Below are 16,054 nucleotides of genomic sequence, written 5' to 3'. Positions count from 1 at the left end.
CCGTCTTTGGTGCGTATGCAAATTTCTTCGCATGCAGCATGCTGAATGTAAGCCTTGGGGGGTCTTCTTCTAAGCGTCGGGCGGTAGAGGAGGAGTTCCGATTTTTCTGGCGAGCAGACGAGACCGGTTCCGACGAGGTACTCTTCCACCACCTCGACCATGGTCTGTAATCGCTGTTCGATTTCTCCGTCGCTTCCCTCGGACACCCAGATCGTAACGTCGTTCGCGTATATTGTGTGATGCGCTCCCTCGATGGCGTTGAGGCACTCGGGGAGGCCGATCATGATCAGATTAAAAAGCATCGGCGAGATGACCGAGCCTTGCGGGGTGCCGACGCTGCCTATATTCCTGTCTTCGGATGCGAGTTTGCCCAGCGTTAAGGAGACTTTCCTGTTTGTGAGGAAATCCTGAACATAGCTGTACGCTCGGTTTCCTAGATTGAGTGCGGCAATGCTGCGTAGTATGGCTGCGTGAGCTGCATTGTCGAAGGCTTTCTTGAGGTCTAATCCTAGAATGGCCCTGGTACCTGTTGTCTTGTTGTCGAGTATCTGGTGCTTGATTTGCAACATTGCATCCTGCGTGGAGAGATGAGCTCGAAACCCGAGTATGGTTTCTGGATACGCTTCCACGTCGTCCAAGTGTGCGTTGATCCGGGTGCGGAAGGCGTGCTCCATCAACTTGCCGACGCACGACGTAAGGGATATTGGTCGAAGGTCCCCGCAGGGGCGTCTGCGCAAGCAGGCGTTTGGTGTGTTGCGACACCACGGACCCGAGCACATGAGGGTTGGACCCTCCCGCGTGTAGCCGTGCGCGGCTTAGCCGTGTCTGGGGAAAAGGGGATCCTGGGGGTTGAGCCGATGCTGGGTGTCTGGACCTTTAAGGCGCCCCGGCGGAGGCAACACACCCCTTTGGCCTCTGCTTCACATAGACGGCACCCCCGGACTGACCCACCCGGGGGAAATCGGCAGTCGCCTTTTCCTGTCCTCCTCTCCAATCTTCGTCTTTCTCTCCCGTCTTTTTCATCTTTCCTGTCTTCTCATCACTTCTCCTCACTTCCTAGTTTCCCGGCGGCAAGGGTTAACCTTGTGTAGCTGGCCAGCCTTGGTTATGCTGTATTTGGTTATAGCAGCGATGTACGGCTGGCGTTGGCAGGGTTTCTATAGCAGGAGCTCCTGTCACGTCCCCCTGTTGGGCTCCATGGTGGGTGGTCGGCATCGCGGCCGAAAACCCAACATTACTTATGGAAAACGCTTTTCCTAGACTCCCTGATCGCCCTCAGAAACGAGGGCGCACCGAAGAGGTCTTTCAGTTTTTCGAACGCCAAGTCCACAATTTTCCACGTTTTCATGTCATCCGCTCAGAAAAACCAGCTAAACAAGTACGAACAATCTCCCCTTTCCTTGTCTCTAAGTCTCTTACCGAAGTTTTTGGCCCAGGATATAAGGTGTCGAGGATGGCTAGCGGTGACCTCCTCTTGGAGCTCCGCGACCAGAAGCAATTTGAGAAGCTGCCACAGCTAGTATCATTTGGGGAGACCCAAGGAGTAGTAACCCCGCACCGCACGATGAATACCTCCCGCGGCGTTGTCTCCGACGATGATTTGCTAGAGCTCACTGAGGCTGAACTGTTGGAGGGCTTCAGTGAACAAAATGTCATAAACGTCAAAAGAATCAAGATGAGGCGAGACGGTAAAGAAATTGCGACCAAACACATAATACTCACCTTCAATTCAAGTGTCCTGCCCGAGTCAATCGAGGCTGGGTACATCAAGCTTCGTGTAAGACCGTACGTGCCAAATCCCTTGAGATGTTTCAAATCCCAGCGTTTCGGCCACAGCTCGCAGAGCTGCCGAGGCCGCCAAACATGTGCGAAATGTAGTGCCCTTGAACACGCCACTGAAGCATGTAATAACTCTCTCCACTGTGTAAACTGTGACGGGGATCACGCCGCGTACTCGCGGTCGTGCCCCTCCTGGAAGAAGGAAAAAGAAATAGTAACTATAAAAGTAAAAGAGAATATATCATTCAAGGAGGCACGCAGGCGGGTTGCGTACCTGCCAAAGAAAAGCTTTGCCGAAGTGGCGCGTCAGGGGGCAGCGTCACAACGGCCTCCGGCGACTGTCCGACCCACACGCAGTGAGTCGGCAGTTACGCCATCTGCCCCCGCGGCGGTTGCAGCTAGCGCTGCTCCGTCAACCGAGGAGAAGGGACCGTCGACCCCGAAGGTGGGCGTAGCCGAGGCTGCCTCAACCTCCCAGGTCCCTTCCAGCGCTGGCAACGGCCGGCGCAGCCAAATCTCCCAGGGAGCCCCATCGACCTCCGGGCTGGTGGGCGCAAGGGTCTTGCCCTCCAAGGCGGGACCCTCTCGGGAAACTTCTCGCTCGCAAGAGCAGGTGTCCGGCGCCTCACAAGAGGCAATGGACATTACACCTATCCTCAAGGCGCATCCGGCGCCTAAGGAGCGGCGAGGTTCTCTCGAACGCTTCAAAAAGAGCAAAACCCCGGTTACAGGGCCTCGAAAGGGCTCTGTAATCTAAGACATCCCTTCCGTTTCCGTAAACACAGCACCAATTTAATATAAAATATGGATACACAAATCATTCAATGGAAAGTCAGAGGTCTACTTAGGAATCTTGATGATGTTCAAGAACTCATCCATAAACACAATCCAAAAGTGCTGTGTTTACAGGAGACACACTTAAAATCTACACACACAAACTTTCTCCGAAAGCACGTTACGTTTCGCAAAGACCGCGAGGATGCTGTCGCAGCATCTGGCGGTGTAGCTATTATTGCTGACAAAAGTGTAGCGTGTCAGCATCTAAAGCTCCAAACGTCACTTGAGGCCGTGGCCGTTCGAGCCGTACTTTTAAATAAACTCATTACAATCTGTTCTCTATATATACCACCACATCATCACCTTCACAGACGCGACTTAGAATCATTAATAGATGAGCTCCCGGACCCCTATTTTATTCTTGGTGATTTTAATGCACACAGTACTTTGTGGGGCGATTCACGCTGTGATGCGCGAGGTCGCGTCATTGAACAGGTGCTTTTTACCTCTGGAACATGTCTCTTGAACACAAAGGAGCCCACATATTTTAACCTGTCCAACAAGTCATACTCTGCCATAGATCTTAGCATTTTACCGCCGACGCTTTTACCCTATTTTAAATGGAATGTGCTTAACAACCCGTATGGGAGTGACCACTTCCCAATAATCCTAACTACGCCGAAACAAGATCAACTTCTCCCGCTGGTCCCTCGGTGGAAGATTGACTCAGCCGATTGGGAACGGTACCGAACTCTTACTTACATGACATGGACTGAGTTGTCTGGTATAACCATAGATGATGCTGTTGCATATTTTACAGCTTTTATACTGGATGCCGCCTGTAAATGTATTCCATAAACGAGCGGCATGGGTTCCAAGCGACGTGTTCCCTGGTGGAACGATGCATGCAGGCAAGCACGGAGGAACCAGAACAAAGCGTGGGCGATATTTCGCGATTCTCCTACAGCTGAAAACCTGGAAAACTTTAAACATGTCAAATCCCAGGCAAGGAGAACGCGCCGGCAAGCAAGACGAGAGAGTTGGGCGAAGTTTATATCAAGCATCAACTCGTACACAGATGAGACAAAAGTATGGAATAGAGTGAAAAGGGTTAATGGACAACAAACGTATTCGCTGCCTTTAGTAAATTGTCACGGAGAAAGCCTGGAAGATCAAGCCAACTTTCTTGGAACACACTTTGAACACATATCCAGCTCCTCACACTACACCGAAACATTCCTAAAGTACAGAACACGAATAGAGAACCAAAAGCTAGAAAGGAAATGTGCAAAAAGTGCGCCGTACAATGAACCATTCTGCATAGCAGAACTGCAGGCAGCACTGAACTGCTGTAATACATCCGCCCCTGGTTCAGACCGCATAATATATGAGATGTTGAAACAACTACCATCCGAAACACAGAAAACCCTCCTTTCCCTTTACAACGTTATATGGTCTTCCGGCGAGATCCCCTCTGCTTGGAAGGAGGCTATTCCAATACTGAAGCACGGAAAGGATCCTTCCTCTGTATCAAGTTATAGACCTATAGCATTAACAAGTTGCCTCTGCAAAGTATTCGAAAAAATGATTAACTGTCGCCTACTACACTTCCTAGAATCAAACAAATTGCTAGACCCATTCCAGTGCGGGTTTCGGGAGGGCCGATCCACCACTGACCATCTCATACGTATCGAGGCACGTATCCGTGAAGCTTTTGTCCATAAGCAGTTTTTCTTATCAGTATTCTTAGATATGGAGAAAGCCTATGATACAACGTGGCGGTTCGGGATATTGAAAGACCTCTCACAGTTAGGTATACACGGAAATATGTTCAATGTTATAGAAAGTTATCTGTCCAATCGGACATTCCGTGTTCGAGTGGGCAGTGTTCTGTCACAGAAGTTTGTACAGGAAACTGGAGTGCCGCAGGGCGGGGTGCTCAGCTGCACACTCTTTATAGTAAAAGTGAATTCTCTTCGTCTACACATACCACATAACATCTTCTATTCAACGTATGTTGACGACGTGCAGATAGGATTTCAGTCAAGTTCTCTTGCAATCTGTGAGCGACAGGTCCAGCTTGGACTTAACAGGGTCTCCAAATGGGCTGATGAGAACGGGTTCAGATTGAACCCACAAAAAAGTACCTGTGTCATTTTCTCCAGAAAAAGAGGCCTGCACCCTGATCCTGAAATTGTGTTGCATGGTGAGCGTCTGCCCGTAAACAGGGAACATAAATTCTTAGGCATAATTTTAGACGCGAAGCTAACCTTTGTGCAGCACATAAAATATCTTAAAGACAAGTGCATGAAAACAATGAATATCTTAAAGGTGCTCTCACACCCAACCTGGGGCAGTGATAGAAAATGTCTCATGAACTTGTATAAAAGCCTCATACGCACACGACTAGACTATGGAGCCATAGTTTACCAGTCGGCTACTCCAACTGCTCTGAAGATGCTAGACCCTGTCCACCACTTAGGCATTCGCTTGTCCACAGGCGCCTTTAGAACAAGCCCAGTGGAAAGCCTTTACGTTGAATCGGATGAGTGGTCGCTTAATATGCAGAGAACATACTCCTCTTTCATGTATTTTCTGAGAGTGAACGCAAACAGTGAGCAGCCCGCGTTCTCCACCATAAACGATTTGTCCAGTTGTCAACTTTTTCGCAACCGGCCCACAGTGGCAAAGCCTTTCTCACTGCGTGTCAGAGACATGGCTGAAGAAACAAGGGTTCCACTGCTTGAATACCACCCTATGTCCCCTGCTATACGGCCGCCGCCGTGGCAGTGGCAACCAATAGACTGTGATATATCTTTCGTAACTGTTGCAAAGCACGCGCCTGTCGCGCATATACGAACGTATTTCCTCGAATTACAGCACAAATACTCCTCTCCTGAATTCTTTACAGACGCATCGAAGTGTAATTCTGGCGTATCTTACGCAGCGGTCGGTCCATCCTTTTCGGATGCTGGTGTTCTGCACCCTAACACAAGTATTTTCACAGCAGAGGCCTACGCGATATTGGCCGCTGTTAAACACATTAAAGAATTTAATATCCCAAAGGCTGTTATATACACAGACTCCTTGAGCGTCGTAAATGCTTTGAAAACTGTCAAGAAATATAAAAACCCTGTAATTATTTCTCTCTACTCAGCATTGCTAAAAATCTATGCGTCTAAGCAGCATATCGTCCTATGCTGGGTGCCGGGGCACCGAGAGATAGTGGGAAACGTGTTAGCGCACCAGCTAGCCACATCCGTGAACGCGAACGCTGCAGACACTTCCACGACTATCCCTGTAATGGACCTCAAGCCCTCAATACGAAAAAAACTAAGAGATTTCTGGCAGCGCTTGTGGGATAAAGAAACAGCAAATAAATTACATGTTATCAAGCCTTACCTTGGCAACTGGCCGCCGGTATCAAAGAACCGTCACACAGAAGTAACACTTTGCAGACTCAGGATAGGACACACATACAGCACACACGCATACCTTTTGTCCAGTGGCGATCCACCCACGTGTGATAAATGTGGTGAGCCACTTACCGTGCTTCACATCCTGATACAATGCAGGGAATTAGACACAAATAGGAAAAAGCATTTTCCATTCCCACATCGGCAGCGAATTCCGCTTCATCCTCAAATGTTCATAGGTATAGAACCTCTTTTTAAATATCAGTCGTTGTTCGAATTTTTAAAAGATGTACGTAGTTTTCATGTTATATCACCAGGAAATCCATAGCACAGCCTCTTAACTGAGGTTTCTGCTGCGGTAACTGCATTAATAGAAAGCGCCTGCCTCCCAGCCTTTGGGCTCAAAGGCCTTCTGGAGGTATAGGAGCTATTTCCATGTTCTTGCATTTTAGCGTCATGATCACTTATCAAGCGTACCATACCCATAGACAACTACATTGCTCACTATCATAATTTTATACTATATATCATTTTACGCTTTTATGATACGCATTGATTTTAGGCCACTTTACAGCCAAGTTACATCCCACCATCGAAACTCACAAAGCAGCGCTTAACAACACATAATTAGTCATGGCGCTCTTTGGCCATCCCTGGCCCTTGCGCCACTAAACAATACACATTCATTCATTGGTCGAAGGTTGGCCAGATCTGAGGGCTTCCCTAGTTTGGGGATGAGCACCATTTTTGCTCTTTTCCACTGGTCGGGGATGCATCCTCGGGTCCAGCAATCGTTGATGTACTTGGTCAGTTCGGAGATGGTCTCGTTGTCCAAGTTACGAAGGGTCTTATTAGTTACGACGTCCGGTCCCGGGGCCGACTTGCTGTTGAGCTTTTGCAAAGCGGCCCGGATTTCCGCCTAGCCAAAGTCTCCATCCAGAGAGAAACTGGGATTTCCCGTGTATTCGCCGTGATGAATAGTCGGGCTGTGCGGGGCGTATCAGTCGCAGAGTTCGGAAAGGATTTCTTCCTCGTCCTTGGTGTGTGTGTGTATTAGCTTGGGCATGGTTTTCCTATGTGTTGTCTTGGTCGGGTCTAGCAGGTGTCGGAGCAGGCGCCATGTGTGACCGGTGCCAATCCGTCCGTCCATCTCGTTGCAGATCTCATCCCATTGTTGTTTACTAAGAGTTTTGCAGTGTTCTATTTGTTTGTTGACTAACGCTATGCATTACTCAACAAACGTTGCGTTTTAGCAACAATTGCGATAGAGATGGAGCGCACCACCAGCAAAAACAAAATTATATTACACAAATTGAATGAGACAGTACGTTGCTTGAACGTTTATACTCGCAGCAGGGGAAAGACGGGGAAGGCGGGAGATGGACATTTAAGACGATGAGCAAAACAAGAACAAGGTAAAAGGAGGAGCCAACATTTCGACAAGTGGATTTAGCTTTTTTTTTTCAAGGCGACATATGCTTTCCTCGGCACAGTATATATATATATATGCAGGGTTCTTCTCAAGGGAAAAGGGGGTAAGGCGCGTGGGTGAGGCAACGACCGAATGTGTGTTAGCGGCGACCGTGTAGAATTGAGAATAAAGCGCTGCGATGCATACGACCAGTGACACGATCGCGTATCAGCCGCCGTTGCAACGGCCGTGCGCGCACGACCTCTCTGTTATCTGCTTCGCTGCAGGTCAGTGGGCTATCGTCTCTCTGAAAGCGATAATAAAAGGAGCGGCAGAAAACGGTGCTCGTGAAAAAGAAAAGTTACTGAAATGGTATAAATACATAAATAAATATACTCACAAGAGCGACACAAATCTCTCTTTCGCATGATTCACACCAATATACACCATGTTATTCGGTAAACTGGGTAAAATTCTCTCAAGCAGCGCCGTACAAATGCCTAAGGAGAGCATAATGACCTGCACAGCGGCTGGAAACCTGGTAGGAGACTGCAAGGATAGGGTAAAACGCCTCGTGTTTAAAGCTCCGCTGCTGGAATTAGGATGGAACGTTCTCGCTTATGTTCTTGCAGTACTGGTTAATCGGCTGCATTTATTTAACATGACTGCAGTGCATATTTGACAAGCAGCAGCGTTGAGTAGACGAGGACGAAGAACAAAGAAAGGATCGCAACACAACTTTGTCTAGCTAGCGCTGCTGCTTGTGATGTGAACTTCCACCAACTCGCCCAAGGGTTCTTTATACGTGGCAAGACTACAGCGGACGAAAACTTGAGCGCTAGTCGATTATTGCATTCGTTACGTTTAAAAAAACTGGCTCAAATGAAAAGCGCGGGAAAATTCTGCCTCATTAAATTGAGCAGTATAGCACGCACATTTCACACTTTTGTATTGGTTTGCTCTGTATGCACTTGCGCCGATTCTCCTAGTAATTTTGCATTCTATTTTCCCTTGTTTGAGCCCCTTTTCTTCATTTGGTCAAAAAACACATGCTTCCTTACACTTTGTTCTGTGTGTTTGCTCACCAGTTGTGGCCCATATGTTGCTTTCGGGTCACCTGGCGAGATCCGCCACGGGAGCGCGACGTACGGCGCACAGCACGGTGGCCACATTCGCATAGTAGCTTCGCAGCCTTGCGTTTTTTTCTTGCAAGTCGCATTTTACGGCAGCCGGTGAGCGTATGTGCGACGCGAAAAGCCGGGCCCCACGCCATATTGTCTCAAAAAAAGAAAAGGGAAGACGAATTTCCGCTTCCTGTGTGAACAGCGCCATCATCACCGTCTGTCATTGCGCTGTTGCAGCAAACGGTTGTTCACGCCGCCACCACTGTACTTAGTTTCATTCGACAGTGAAGGTGCAACATCTCGATATCTAAAATGGTTACACCTGTCTTTTTCTTTTTTTTTGTGACCGTACGTTCCGGAAGAGGGGAAAAAACTACGCCATAGTTTTTGAGAGCCTAAATATGCTCATCCGACGGATATATCGGAATCTGTGTAAAGCGAAGTTGTAGTGAAGCGGGTAATTAAACCTAGTAATGCGACATGAAAGGCAGCGGGAACGGTGACTATCGCCAATTTAATTGCTGTCTGGCTGCAACTGCGCATGTGGCGACTGAGCGCAGTCACGCGGCCATATCTTGGGAGCGATCTGCGCTGGGGGCAGAGTCTAGGTGCATCGGCAGCTCATGGCTTTGTGCGTGCTCTGTGTCCTCGGTGCTCAGTTTGCGTTCGAGCGTTAGACAGCACGAAGGTCACTTCGCTCGCTGCTGCTTCCGCGCTTCTTCACGCCAGCGTTTTAACAGCGAGTGTCCCCGGTCGTCGAGTGTGGTGTGCTGATGCTTGCTGTGACCGCTGAAACCATGCTTGTTAATTTAGTTAACAAGCGAATGTTTACACGTTGATACGGTCGATAAAAGTACTATCCCCACTTCACATGGATGTCTGATACATTGCTATCGCAATCGATGTTTCGCCTTTCGGGCGTAACTGCTACGTTCTTTTTAGGCGATTGGTGCGTGCGTCATGTCGCGTAGAATTTGTGCACGAAAACACGTGACCGTGCGCACCAGTTTCCATGGATTAGGCCAAATACGCCATAGTTTAGCGAGTGCGGTTTAGCTTAAGACAACTGAAGCTCTTAATCCAATTGCGAGAAAGAAGCAGCTCCGCTGGAAATTGAGCTGTGACTCCACGAGGTCTCGCATATCTGCTGTTGTTGTTTTCTTTCATATCCTCCTCATATTTATTTATTACATACCGACAGCACCAAATGATGGCATTACATTTTTAGGTCAGCCGCATGTGAAGCGGAAAGCCCAGCTTACATCTTAGAGCGTCCTCCATTGCAACTCCCTGAATAACAGTTGTCATTTCGCACCCCTTACGATAGTTAAGCGCGGCGACATAATAGGTCACGCACATGTTCAAACTAGGGCGTTGCAGCGTTTATCTCTCTTCCCGTACTAAGTCACCCCATTCCCGTCAGCCTGTATACTTTCGTTTGTTATCGACCTCAATCCGGATCAGTGACCTGCGTGCGCGTTATCAGCGGTAACTGCATGTGCTGGACGGCAGCTGTTTTCATTCGCGATATTTTCACTGTGCCTGAGAGCATAAAAGCTTGGCATGTGCCGAGTATGTCAGTTCATTGCGGGAAAGCAATTTGCAGAGATTGCCTTGTGAGCGCCGTTTCGGACGTTAGCCCAAGCTTAAAAGCATGAACGCAGCTCTGATTTCCGGCTTCTTGACTTGTGTCTTTATTGGTAAGCCATGCTCACTATTATTGAACCGTGAGACACGCCTATTGCGTTGTAAGTTTACCGTCATGGTGCAATTTCGTTTCATCTGTGTTGCCTGTCGGCGTCGCAGTTCCGGCAACCAGAGAGAGAGACAGAGAGAGTGATCGAGAGAGAAAAAATGTAGGGAGGTCAACCACACGAATTTCCGCTTTGCTACCCTACACTGGGTGAAAAGGAAGGGGTAAGAGAAAGAGAAAACGATGAGGTGCATATGGGGCAATGCACACGGGCACTATAAGCGGTCTCTCAAACCAGTGCACTTCATTTAACCGGCAATCTGAACTGAAACTGTGTAACTTCCGCACAGTTCGTTCAGAGTTTGTGCCTCGCAGTGAGAAAGAAACGGCCCAAAAGCGAAATATCGATTTGATTAACAATTGGCAGGTATCGCAGTGTCCGCGCAGCTACGATTTCAGGTTACACTTTTCAAAGGACTTCTCGCGGGTTACTAGACATACCTTAATATCGGCCAGTATGGTAAAAGAGCACCGTTCAGTCGCATCGGCTGGGTTATACTTGAAAACGGGCAATAGTCGCAAGGCCAATAACGTTGTAATTGTAAACATTAAACCAAGTTTCACTATACACCATTTTAACTTTCGTCATGGCACATGTCCCAATTAATGGAGTCAAACCGGATTCAATGCTTCTCCCTGACTAGAAAATGTCAGACGTAATGGCTCAGCGTAAGACGCGCCTGCGTGATTTCAAATTTGCTCGAATGTTGTCGTTGATTCTAGCTGTTGTGTATATTCCCGCCGAGCCTTGTGTAATCTGATTGCATGCGCGACGCGAATAGTTTAGTAGTTTCGGAAGGCGTGCGGGCATCAGCGAATACGCTGGAACTTTCAACGACTGATGTCTTAAAGCCGACGCGCTTGACCCGTGGATCAAGTTTTCGACGATCGCCGACTTTGCTCGCCACTATCCTTGCGAGTGAGTGTTACTCATTTTTCTGGGCACGAGTTAGCCCAGTAAATAGTTCAATTATTAACTTACAGTTTTGACTCTGCATCGTTGTTCACCGTCACCACTACGTCACACTAACAGAATTTTATGTAGCCAGCAAGTTGGTTTGTGACCATACGCATCTATTATCTTGAATGATAGCTAGGTTTCTGAAAAAAATTGACCTTGACATCCCTGAAGCATTGTTGCTTGTTTTAAAGCACAAAGTTGGAAACGGGCGAAAAATTAATGGAGTTGTATAGCATTGCCTACAGAGAAATACTTTTGCAGGGTTTGTAGGGGCGTCATGTAGACGACTGGTTTTGCACAAAGCGAGTGCAGAAGTTTAGTACTTACCGCTTAGCACCTGCCCTTTTTGAATGGTGTCTTCATAAGAGGGTTGAACGTCACCATAGTTGCATTTATTGCTAGATAGTATATAGATTACGCTAAGTACTGGATACATTGCGTTGAAAGCGCGTGGAGGAGCGTTTGATCTAAGACGTGAGACCTCTAGCAGTCCACTGGAATGTCAGCACACTTTGAAATTAGGAATACCGGCGAGCCACGGTGGCTGTTGAAAGCTTCCCATTACTCCACTTGTGGCCAGCATAACAGCGATCATTTATATGGACATAGTCCTCATGTGTTTTGCCCATGTGGTGCAGCCCCACTACGAAAACCAATACGTGAGGCACAGAAAGCAACACGCGAGCAGCTGCAGATCCTGAAGACGGCAGACCTGCGACCAACGGTAGCGTCGATGTGCACGTCTAGATGAATCGCAATCCTAAATGCTCTCTCTCTCTCTCCTTCCTTTTTACCCTTTAACCTCCCTTTCTCCTTTGTGGGATAGCAAACCAGACGCGTGTGGGGTTCACCTCAACTGCTTTTTCCTTCTCTCTTTGTTTATGACTCACGGACAACATCGCAAGAATGGACGATAAGACTTATTGGCAGTGCACTGTTGTGTGCAAAGCGCAAGAACACAAAACGCAGACTAACAGAGGGGGGCACGACAGTGGCTTGTGCCAACCTGTTATGTTACGTTCGTACTTGAGTCATAATGCAATTTCACACATGGACCCATTACAAGCATTGTCCAATCATCTCAACCCTGTTAAATTCTTGCGCGGAGGCGATGCTTACGAAGTTCTTTGCAGCAATGGCCGCCGGAGAGCTGGACGTGGAGGACTGGTACCGCGGCGTGGACTTCGACGTGGGCTGCCGACCGGCCCCGGTGACCGGTCTGTGCAAGGCCTCGTTCCTGCGCTGGTATTTTGACGTGGCTGCCGGCGAATGCAAGCAGTTCATTTACGGAGGATGCGGTGGTAACCAGAACAGATACCAAACCATGAGGGAGTGCGAGATCGCCTGCCTCCGTAAGTGTCTGCTAAAGATTTTGACAGGATTTGTGGCAGTATAACGACACTGACTCCTTTGACATGAGTTCATTTAAGTTGTGGCATTACTTGTAGTTGTAATTGGAATGCTGGGGTTTAGCGCGGAAAAACCACAATTGCAATATGAAGCGCGTCCTAGTGAGGCACTTCAGGGTAATTTTGACCACCACAAGATATGTAACGTCCCCTCAATGCACGGGACACGAGCGTTTTGGCATATCGGCCGCATCGAAATGCAGCCGCCGCGGCCGGGATTCGATCCCGCGACTTCGTGCTTAGCAGCGCAACACCATTGCCGCTAAGGCACCGTGCCGGGTCAAGGCATAGCTTGGGAGGTGTGGAGCTATAGGTTAGCTGAAGAGTTTCTATTTTGAGCACAGCTGTGTGGTTGGACGCTTGTGTAAACGTCAGTGAATTCAGTGAAGCACCACTCAGAGCAGATGATTGCGCACTAATAGGTTCGTTACAACTAACGCTGCACAGACATGCTACAGGTGCTTAAATGAAAGTGCGTTTCCTGGAGAGGAAATATGGTGCGGGTTAGCGGACGTGGCTGAATGCATGTGTGGGCAATTATAGACGCCCTGTCAAACGGAGCTTACAGCACAAACTGAACAATTGAAATTAAGTTCAAATATTTTTTTTTACTCAGGGCTTAATGCATGTGTGGGCAATTACACACTGCCTGTCAAACGGAGCTTAGAGCACAAACTGAACAACTGAAATTAAATTGAAATATCTTTTTTCTCAGGAGCATTATGGATTGTGCCGCAGGAATGAACTGCATCTTTTGCATTTCCATTGACACATGAATTGAAAGACCGTCACACTATGTATTATACCTATCACCGAGGCTCGCTATGCTTAAAAAGGAACCTTATTGATGCATTTATTGAAACCCTCGCTTTCTAGCGAATCGAGGCAATCGCATTAACTATTTTCTAGTCTGTTTCCTTGTATCTTATGTTCCTCATAATTCTGTTTGTCTTTCGTTGTCGAATAAGAGTCACCGTCGTGATGGACATTTTTGTTTGTTTGCAGGTTGATCCAGCTGGATGACATCCGCGAAAGAAACCCCGAGCACGGACTGGTACCCAAGAAACACCTTCATGTAGTACCCGTCCTGAAATAAACTGGCTTCGCCGTTCCATTTTGTACACTGTCTGCTCGCTAGTGTATAAAATTATAATAAACATGGCATGTGGCCTGAGTGATGCTCCATTTCACACTGCTATGAACATGTAATTTTGAGAAGTGAAACTGACTGCTTCAAGGCACTTCGTGTCCGATATCTTTTCTGTAGGAAGAGAGAGAGACAAAAGGGGAGCAAAGGCCGGGAGGTTAGGAAGTGTAAGTACCGATTGGCAACCCTGTGCTGAAGAAAGGGGTAAAGGGAATAAAACGGATGAAAAAAAAATGAGAAAGATTCACGCAATAATGCGCTGCTACGGGCCCAGAAAATCAGGCGCTGCAAATTGCGTAAGATATACAACGATTACGATTAAAGTAATGACAACAATTTGTGGTCTGTGCCATGACCATAGAGTTTGGATGTGAAAGGATGACGCAGTAAAATGTATAGATTACGGCGGCACTAGTGCCGTAACAGGGCCCTTGAATGCAAAGCTTGGTTGCACGTACTCAACAAAAAGTGCTTGTATTGCAGCTGCACCGCCCACGGTGACGCGTTCTTGCGAATAGCCGGGCCTCGTGAATTTTACGGTTTAAATAATGGTGAACAGTTTAAAACTACTTTAAAATTATAAATTCAGTGGCGATTTAGCGCCAAAGGCGAGGGCGTTAGCAATACACCACACCTTTCTGAGGTCCCGCATCCTTGATTTAAACCGCGTTCGTCACGTTGCAATGCTCCCTCCGCACTCGTCCTGCCCCTTAGAGGAGGGTGGTGCCACTGATGGCGGCCTGCTCCGGACCACTCTATATAAAAAATACACGCTAATTCAAGCTCTCCCATCCCCTCTACCACGTCAATGGCTTCCGACACTTGAAGCACACTCTTCTTTTTTCATTTTGACACTCCTAATGCTAGCGCAGCACATGAAATGTAAAAAATATTTCGGACCGCTTTATTTCGGAGCCAAAGTAGGTTACCACAAATGTTTCCGATCGCTGAGTGCCATAAGAACAGCGCAAGCAGTAACAAAGATGTTTGCAAGTATATTGCACTGAAATGTGTATTATCCATGGAGATAAAAGTGCATTTCGGGAGCATGGTCCAAAAGGCATCGACATATACATCGACAAGGGCTGTACCGCGATTTCTCGTACATGTGTGCTGTTCTGTTCGGAGCCATGTCGCGGGATGACGTTGTTCCCGTAAAATGCAAGTCTGTGCAAGTTCCCGTAAATGCAATCCAGTATAAGCGTAATTCATCGCTACAAAATCGCGCTGTCAGCGCCAGAAGCGATTCGGAAAAAAAAATTTTGATGTACAGGGGGAAACCACAATGAAGATTCGATAATGCTCCTGCGCCCTACGTTTTCAGTGTTCTTTCTGGCAATAAGCACACACCTACTATGAAGGAATCACCAAAGATCGTGTTTGTAAACGAAAACTAAGATTCTTGATTTCCCGGGTTAAATAGTAACTTTTCGAGTTTAACGTTCTCAAGCAAGAGACACTTCGTGCTGATAAGGAGGGGGGAGGGGCTCAAGAGTTATTTCAAATTTTCAGCTATCCAGGGTCCTCAATTTTCCCCAAGAAACAGAGCACACAAGCGTTTTTGAACAAGTAACCGACCGCGCTAAACGTAATTGATTTGCAATCGAAATTGCAATCGCCAGTAGCCTAATGCCAGCCCTCTCCCTCACCCCGAGTTGGTTTAGCTTCGTCTTGTGTAAACTCGGGTGTCCGTGTTGCGACGTTTTCCCGAGACAAGGCCCACTTTCCTGTGAAACAACTTGTCCGCAACAGAGCATTCTGAGCGCTCTTGAACGCCATCATAATTTTGCCGACGAGTCGGATCCGACACCTCCGCCACTCTCACTCAGCAGCAGGGCTTCGCGCGGTAGAGAAATTTGACATTGTTGTGTCGAGCCATACTCACTATTATCTCGTGTATCATCTGTAGCTAATAACATAAATTACTACAGTTCTTGTGGTGTTGCTGGCCACAGCAAGATTTAGTGTTCAGGACGGTTGGAGAGGACCAGCGCGGGAGGGGGAGCCCCACCGCACGTCGGTCCTTGCAGCCCTGCTCTGGCCTCCCCAAGACGTCATATGGTTGTGAGCTGTCTTGAGGAAAGCTATTGTGTAATGTGTAATATTTATCTTATTACGCTGTGGCCAGCCTCCTAACTTAATACATCATAGTGAGCAACACAGTGGAATTAGTAGTTTAAAAAAAAGAACAAAGAAAAACGAAAACAAAAAAAACACAAAAAACAATCACAAGCAACAACAAACGGCAAAATTGAACGCGCAACAAATCTCAGGGAC

At 47.6% G+C, this 16,054-nt stretch overlaps 1 protein-coding gene across 1 annotated transcript; it reads left to right on the top strand.

Moving 5' to 3' along the window:
- The first annotated feature begins 10,047 nt into the window (after nucleotides 1-10,047).
- On the top strand, nucleotides 10,048-13,751 carry LOC135910220 (thrombin inhibitor hemalin-like). The gene is made up of 3 exons (XM_065442275.2): nucleotides 10,048-10,207; nucleotides 12,355-12,573; nucleotides 13,636-13,751. The coding sequence occupies exons 1-3, from the start codon at nucleotides 10,162-10,164 to the stop codon at nucleotides 13,638-13,640; spliced, it is 270 nt and encodes an 89-aa protein (XP_065298347.1). The 5' UTR covers nucleotides 10,048-10,161; the 3' UTR covers nucleotides 13,641-13,751.
- The last annotated feature ends 2,303 nt before the right edge of the window (nucleotides 13,752-16,054 follow it).

Source organism: Dermacentor albipictus, chromosome 10, assembly GCF_038994185.2.
Source record: "Dermacentor albipictus isolate Rhodes 1998 colony chromosome 10, USDA_Dalb.pri_finalv2, whole genome shotgun sequence".
Lineage (NCBI taxonomy): Eukaryota > Metazoa > Arthropoda > Arachnida > Ixodida > Ixodidae > Dermacentor > Dermacentor albipictus.
Note: the sequence above shows the minus strand (reverse complement) of the source record. Positions and strands in the feature narration are given on the sequence as shown.

Bases quoted from the DNA above. Each gene is read 5' to 3' on its own strand.
- LOC135910220 (XM_065442275.2), top strand. From the start codon at position 10,162: ATGAACGCAGCTCTGATTTCCGGCTTCTTGACTTGTGTCTTTATTG. The intron at 10,208-12,354 runs GTAAGCCATGCT...AGTTCTTTGCAG, and splicing joins CTTGACTTGTGTCTTTATTG to CAATGGCCGCCGGAGAGCTG.